The sequence below is a fragment of the Siniperca chuatsi genome, linkage group LG8 (genome assembly GCF_020085105.1).
Source record: "Siniperca chuatsi isolate FFG_IHB_CAS linkage group LG8, ASM2008510v1, whole genome shotgun sequence".
NCBI lineage: Eukaryota > Metazoa > Chordata > Actinopteri > Centrarchiformes > Sinipercidae > Siniperca > Siniperca chuatsi.
In genome coordinates, this window is record NC_058049.1 from 17216511 (window position 1) to 17224359 (window position 7849).

The 7849-nt window shown below is 42.2% G+C and overlaps 1 protein-coding gene across 1 annotated transcript; it reads right to left on the minus strand.

Moving 5' to 3' along the window:
- Positions 1 to 320: 320 nt before the first annotated feature.
- Positions 321 to 6334, minus strand: adra2db (adrenergic, alpha-2D-, receptor b). The gene has a single exon (XM_044205444.1). The coding sequence runs from the start codon at positions 5898 to 5900 to the stop codon at positions 4629 to 4631; it is 1272 nt and encodes a 423-aa protein (XP_044061379.1). The 5' UTR covers positions 5901 to 6334; the 3' UTR covers positions 321 to 4628.
- Between the last annotated feature and the right edge of the window lie 1515 nt (positions 6335 to 7849).

Genomic DNA, 7849 nt, shown 5'->3' on the forward strand with positions numbered 1-7849 from the left:
ACAAAGAACAGCAATACAATGTTCAGGAATAACAGAAGCCTCACCTTACATATGTCCATCAGTACTGTACTGTATTATACCATCAGTTTGCTGTGGTCTTTGAGGCATTCATCAAGGTAAACTTGCATAGGGAGAGCTGCAAAAAGTCCTTGAATGTTCAGTTCTGAATGTCGTGGATGAATGGTGAATAATTTGAAACTGTAAAGATTTGAATATAAAGTGGAAAGATATTGGAGGGAAACATCTTTGCATACAAATACTTCTTTAACTAATATACAGTACTCATTTAGGAATGAAAATAAATTATAGAAAAACAGAGACACAGAGGCACACTGTTTATTCAGATCTCTCCTTGAATAACTACCCTTTAGTGTCATAACTATGTGTGTACCTGCAGGATAACAAACAACAAGCCAGGCTACAGAACGAGAGAGTAGATAAATCCATAGATTAATGTAGTTGCACCAAAGTTTTCCAACACACTATAAAACATTAATCACTTTTGTTTGAAAGTGTCATAGCCACTAAGCATAATATTCAACCCAAACAAGAGATGTTGGTTCAGTCCCCTTGTTAGACCAATTTCATACAGATTTCTTTATTTGTTAAGTAAGGGATAACGTACAGCGAACCCTGGCAGGGTGATACAGGATGATATCATTTGACTCGAGAGTCTATGATCAGAACTGCGTCCCTAGCAACGGTCTGTTATTCACAGCAGCGGTCTGCTCTTCAGAAATAACAGACCATAGAATGCCGTAAGTGACCAATCAGAATCGAGGATTCAACAAAGCCGTGTAATAAAGGGTTTTAAAGCATCAGGCTGGCAATATTCTATATCTTAATTTTTGACAACAAGACTAAGAGCAACAATGCATTAGTCTGTCTCTTAATACTCAGCCTGTCTGTGGCTCCAAACCTGTTTGTTCCTACTGAAGGCATAGATCTTTAAAAACAGGTCACAAATATATAGTTTCACTCTCTAAAAAGGCTAATGAATTCTTTAAAACAGCTGAGAACTGTAGCTGTTAGCAAATGTTACTCGAACAAGAGTAAATTGTGTTTTTTCAACGGCATTGTTCATTGTTGGTTTCAGTGTTTTCATGGGATTTGTTGACATCAAGAAAAACATAGAATATCACTTTACTTTTCCTTTAAAGCTGCAAAAAAATGTTTTGGCATTATAGCTTGCCTGCTCCGTGACAACTTCTGCAGCTCAGCAGCCACACCTTGTTTGATAATAAATATTGTTTTAAAAATAGATCTTGAAATTTCTAATGTCCTGGTGACTGTTTGTGAGTAGAATCCCCACTTGCTTGGTCTATCAAGAGGAATGGAGGATACACATCTGCATATGTTTGCATGCAGAGACACAAACACAGAGGCCAGTAATCTGACTGTCATCTTTAAGTTAGCACTGCAGTTTAGGGCGATATTTTAGAATGGCCCGGAGACAGTGAGCTCAGTCCCACCCTCGCTTTGACATGACACCAGCTGATTTACACTAATGACGAACTGGCTCCTCTTCTCCAGATACGCAGCTTCCTGGGATTGACGTGAGTTTTGGCCTTGCTCGTCTCCACCCCTTATCTTGTTAGAGACAACTGAAAAAAAGCAATTACCTGCAGATGCCGCATTGTGTCTGACAAACAAGGTAATGTAGCAGAGTACAACAAGCAGCTGCTCTCTTCATCATCCTCTCTCGTGCTAAGAGGCCCCTTTTTTCTGCACTGCATCTTGAAACATTTATAATCACATCTCCTGCGACTATTGTGACTGCAAATAGCCTTGCCCACACTGCTGACTGTAAACAACCCTGGCAGACCCTCCACTCTTCCTCAGCTTTGAATAGGCCCCAATAAAGCTTTCCCTTCAGCATCCCACACCAGGAAATGTTTTGACTCCGTCCAGTTACTCTGTTGCTCTCATTAAGCCTTTAGAAGAGGATTTGGGAGGTTGAAGGTCACCACAGCTCTGCTTCTCTTCCTGAACTAGTCTCCAACTTTGTTTACAGTCTGGGATGAATGAATGGCTCGGTAGATGGAAGTGCAGACCGAATAGGCCTGCAAATCAACACTAATTTTGTCTAGAATAAAAATGCAATTAGTAGAGCATTTATTTCATGAATAGTGAGGGACTGTGAGGGATCTGTGTTTAGTTTTTTATGAAATTCTTTTTGAAGTGAAAATGAAGATAAAACAACATGCTATACAGTTCCAGTTCTCTCAACTTGGACTCTGAAACAAAAGATGTAAAAGAGCTGAAGTGTGTGAGGAGACATGCCTAGAGAGATTACACATTACTGAAAGTAACAGAAAACACTACAGCTAATTAAAAGCAGTGTGCTCCATTCTCGCTACAATGGAGCAGTTGATGAGAAAGATAGAAAGATAAGTGAATTGGGAAGTGAGATTTAATAAGGGAGTTGCTTGTCTTGTCAGATACTAATCAGTAAACCATCAAGAAGAAAATTACATACGAGTGTTCATGTAAATATTTCCTCCTTGGATAATGCGATGAACGATGGCCGTGCTCTCTAGAGAAATTAGGTTACATGTAACATGTACATAACAGCATCTCCTTACGTTACACATGTCGAAATCACTTGAATCTTAGCAATTCTTCAAGATGAAGATAGAAAGCTAATTTTACCGCCTCTTGTGATTGTAACTCGACTCAGACATTTCATTTGTTTCAAGAGTTTTGTGAATCCCTTTGAGATTGACTTTCCTTCATCACTTCTCTCAGACTGTCTAATTCTGTTCATGAATAAAATGGTGCCGCACGTCAAGAGAAAAGGAAATACGTGACCACCTTCACTCTTGTTTCCCTGGATGATATTTTAACAACACTCTCATAAATATGGGCACACTTCACAAAAACTACTCCATTAAACTTTAAAAAATCTTTTTAAGCATGACACCCCTCAATTGATGATTATCTGGCAAGGCGCCAGCGAGCGTAGGAGTGCTTTGAAGACATTCCTAAGAGGATATAAATAGTGTATTTATCCTCAGCACCCCCATGCAGACAATAGGCTGATATAGAGCTTCTTCTCACTAAGTGAGAGTAAGTAAGAGTTTTTTCCCAGAGAAGCACAGGCCTTCTCATGCAAGCTTCGTCATATATTCAACATTTGACATACACGTTCTATCCCAGATTCATCATGAACCGACCGCAGTTTGACACTGTATGGAAAACAGCGCTGTGCAGTTCAAATATACCCTTGAATCTAACCATATTTCCTTTACTTTATATATCTTTCCCATTAAGGGAGGTGGGAAGTTAGAGGTCATAATTTGTAGGACTTTTCCTGTGATAATACAGCTTTATAAAGCAGAGGATTACAGCCTGAGGCTTGGCTCGTAGATATTAAACTCTCTTATTGAACCAAGGAGATTTGATGCTGGATGGGAGTCCAGCTCTGCCTACAAAAGCTGTGTCCAGAGATGTTATTTTAAAGATATAGGGAGCAGGACTGTTTGTATTTTGGTTGTGTCACATGTGAGCATCCTTCCTCTGGCACGTTCAGGAATGTCACAGCCAGTCAAAGCTACTGGACTTTCTTTTTCTTTCTTGCCAGTAACATTTTATTTGTAAGAGAAAGAATTTACAACACAATAAAAGTAATATTTGCTGGACAATGTAACCCAGATCTGATCTCTGTCCCATGGCACTGAAATCAGGTTGTATAGCAGAATTGTGATCTCACAAGGTTAAATATTTACTGACAAAATACTGAGGTATTGTGAGGTATTGAAAGGAAATACACAGATTTATCCAATAGACGTTGTGCACGCAGGCCTCATCTTGGCCATTATTTTGGTGTGAGGTGGTGTGATGGTATTTGTGTGTGTGAGATTAGACTCTTACGTAAGTTTGGGGGTTCGCTGATAAGAAATGGCTGAGAGCCTTGCCCAAGCTTTAACTGCAGCAAGCAAAGATAAATTGATGTATCTGAATTACCTGTATTAATGCCAAACATTTTCAACCATGCAACATTCTACACTTGTTTTAATCATCTAATCTATAGGATTCCTTTTTTCCTCCATGACAAATGTAGTACTTACTTTCCTGCTTATCCTCATGCACATATCTTATAGATGGTGGCGATTAATCTTCTGTTTATCTCAACACAAAACACCCTCTGTGAACCAGCCGCCAGCACTGGAATCCAGCTGCATTCATTACTTCAATTTTACTCTGAAGTAACTCTTTCCTCCTGCTTGCTGCAGCATAAAAGGTTGATCCAATATAGGGATTTCTTGTTCAAAGGTGCAGATTTGCAGGACTTATTACACAATGACCTATATATTACATACCTCAAGTAGCATAAATGTATCTAATGATTAAATAACTAACCATGTTTGATGCTTGCATCAAGTTTGCAATACTGAGGCACTAAAAATATTTCTTTTTTGTTTTGCTCAACTTTATAATTTATTCATATGCTTTTAAAGGTGTACACAACACTGGATCTTTTTTTTCAATGATAGTATTTACATAAAAATGATTTTGGGGAGGGAAAACAGTCTGCCAAGAAGAATGAGTTCTAATAATATAATTCCTTCCCAGCACTGTTGAGTGACAGAGGCAAAACAGATTTGTCCCAGGAGGCCTTTCTGTATTTATGTGCGTTTAGAAGTTCTGCATACGATTTTCTTGAAGGCTTTCCTGAAATCCCTGTTGAAAATAGTGTATATTATGGGGTTCACAGAACTGTTGCAGTAGCCAATCCAAAAGAAAAGGTTGAAAAGTGCACCAGGGATGTAGCAGCTGTCTCTGCAGATAGCATGCAGGCTGTAAGTAAAGAAAAAAGGGAACCAGCAAAGCACAAACACCCCCATCACTACCGCCAGCACGAAGGTGAAACGTTTCTCCCGCATCTGGGCCACTTTGGTTTTGTTGGCCGCGGCCAGCTGTTGTCGCCCAGCTGGGTTCTTCTGCTCGGGGTAGAGCTGCAACGCCCGGGCCGAAGCCCAGGAGAGACGGCAGTTCTGAGGCGGGCAGCACTCTGACCCCTCCACTTTTCTCCGTTTGGTGAAGCGATGATTGCGGGGTTTAGTATCCGACGGACAGCAGCTCTCTTCCAGGTCGATGTCGTCCAGCTCCCCCTGTCTCTGCTGGTGGCTGCCGGAGCTCTGGCTACTCGGGCTCTCCATCTCGAACCGGTCCTTCCTGACGAAACAGGTCTCGGACTGAGAGGGCTGCCTCTCCAGGCCGTTCTTGGCCACGAACACGGTGGATGAGCGCTGCTTGGCCACCTTATAGATCTTACAGTAAACCAGAATCATGATGAGACCAGGAACGAAGAAGGACACCAGACAGGAGGAGAGGATGTACCAGGTCTCATCGTTCAGCAGGCACTCCCGTTCATCATGTTTGGTCATGAGAAGAGGAGGGAAGGAGATTACAGCAGATATTATCCACACTACAGCGATCATGGACTTGATGCGCTTTGGTGTCCGCTTCAGGTTGTAGCTGACCGCCTTTGTTACTGACCAGTAGCGGTCCAGGCTGATGGCGCACAGGTGCACGATGGATGAGGTGCAGAACAACACGTCCAGAGCCAGATAGAAGGCGCACCAAGTACTTCCAAAGTACCAGTAGCCCATGACCTCATTGGCGAGGGAGAAGGGGATGACCAGCGTGGCCACCAGGATGTCCGCTGATGCCAGAGAGACCAGGAAAAGGTTCTGGGGCGCACGGAGAGCCCGGCTGGTCAGCACCGCCACAATCACCAACACGTTACCGACAATGGTTACCGAAATGATCACAGTAACCACCACAATGATGAGCGCAGTAGCTGCCTCCGTGTGTGGCAAGTTAAGCGGTGTGTCTGTGGTGTTCTCATCGTTGGAAACATTTTCCACCAACAGATTTAACTGGGTTAAATCCATTCTGGCTCCAATTTGTCCTTTCGTATCATGTTTGTTGTTTTACACCCTTTTTCTTTCCCAAACAGCTAAGACTGGGTGCGCGGAGCTGTATTCTAACGCATGGAGATACGTTGCGCGTAACGGTCCTGGTCAGTACAAACAGCATGTAGCCCGCATAAGACACAGTACCTGCACAAATGCATCTCCTCAAATAGCAAACCTTTCATCACAGGTCCTCCATATAGTCCCGACGGGCACACGGAGTTCCGAAAATGTTACAACTGTGAGAAGAACAGAGTTCACAATCCAAGGCTCCACGAGTGTAGTCGCTCCTCTGCTGTCATTTCGCCGTGCGTAATACTGCTCTTGCGCTTTGGTGAACAGCATCGCTTTAGAGAGGCACGGGAGATGCACACTGCTGGTGGAATGAAAGCCCATACAGGAGTGAGATGACATCACTCAGAGGACCTGCCCATCTCTAAACAGAGAGAGAGAGAGAGAGAGAGAGAGAGAGAGAGAGAGAGAGGGAGCATTGTTTAGACAGTTGGATTTGAGATTTCTTTGAAAATGGAAGTTTCTCTTCAGGTGAGCCCTTCGGCTTGTTGTGTTCGATTTCGTACACTCACACTTTGTTGTTTTCCTTCTTTTCATATTTAATTCATATTCTCAGCATTAAGTGTACAGCATGCAGGGAGTGCATTCCGTTGTAATTATTTTAAATGATTATTGTAAAATGTTTTCATGGCACTGGCAGCGCTATGACTGCGATGTTTAGGGTGACATGGCCATCAATAGTCACTGATGGATATGGAGGTATAACAACACAGTGGGAGGTTTTTTCTGAGCTTTATCAGCCCTGCAGGGCTACCAACTGGGAGGCCATATGTGTTCACAGTAAAAGGCTTTCATGCAACAGTGATTGACTGATCTGCACTGAAATTTAATGGCGCTATTTTCATGGCCTAGAGTTGTTTATATGCACCCTCACTCTTTTCCATTATTCATACACTGTAATCTGGAATTGTTCTGTACTGGAACATGGACGTGACCACAATACCTGTTGCTGAGAAGCTTACTTCTTACTTCTCTTTGGTCTGGAATTCTACTTATATAACATGTTTGCAGCGGTGTTAGGCAGCCAGTCGTATAGCCAGAGGCTATTTACCAGTCGGGAGTGATACAAAAAGACACACACACACACACACACAAAAGGCCAGTCAGGGGTCATTGTTAAATAAAACTATGAAATAAAATTGCTGATGACCTGATGAGCAGGCTGTATCTTCTGCTCACTTCACTCATTTTGGATTTAAAAATCTATTTGTAAAGTAAATAGCATCAGCTGGAAGCCCGTCAGTATGGGATTTGCAGTCCAGCTAAAGCTGTTCAGTGGATGCCAACATTAATGTTGGTGTGTGTGTGTGTGTGTGTGTGTGCATCTGTGTCCATGCTTGAAAGTGAGTTGTCTGGAGGCTCAGCAAGAACATCCTTTAGTGGCTGCAGTGAGATGAAACACAGAAGTAGATTTGGAGGAGAACGTGGAGGAGGATTTGGACAGCCTATCTCACTTCCCTCTCTGTTCCCTCGCTCTTTCTCTTGCTATGATCTCACTCCCCAGGATGAACATAAAAAAACACTGAAGGTCATCTAAAGGGTGACTGTCACCATATATCAGTGGTCTGTGGACATTCCCTTAAGGGTCTACCTGTTGCATAAAAACATAAAAAAAACACTGACCACAGTAACCAGCATCCTCCAACACAAACATGCTCTTTATACAAGCAGAAAACAGAGTTTTGTGTGACTGTATAGCCTGAGGAAGAATTACATACAATTCTAATTATTACAAATGAGCTAGTCTTGTTATGCAATCATTTGATGGAAGATGCGACACATATTTCCTCTGCTTTATTACTTTTCATCTTAACATTAAAGGGACACGGATTTGGAGGACAGACCAGACAAAGCCA

Coding starts and splice junctions, on each gene's coding strand:
- adra2db (XM_044205444.1), bottom strand. CDS start 5,900: ATGGATTTAACCCAGTTAAATCTGTTGGTGGAAAATGTTTCCAACGAT.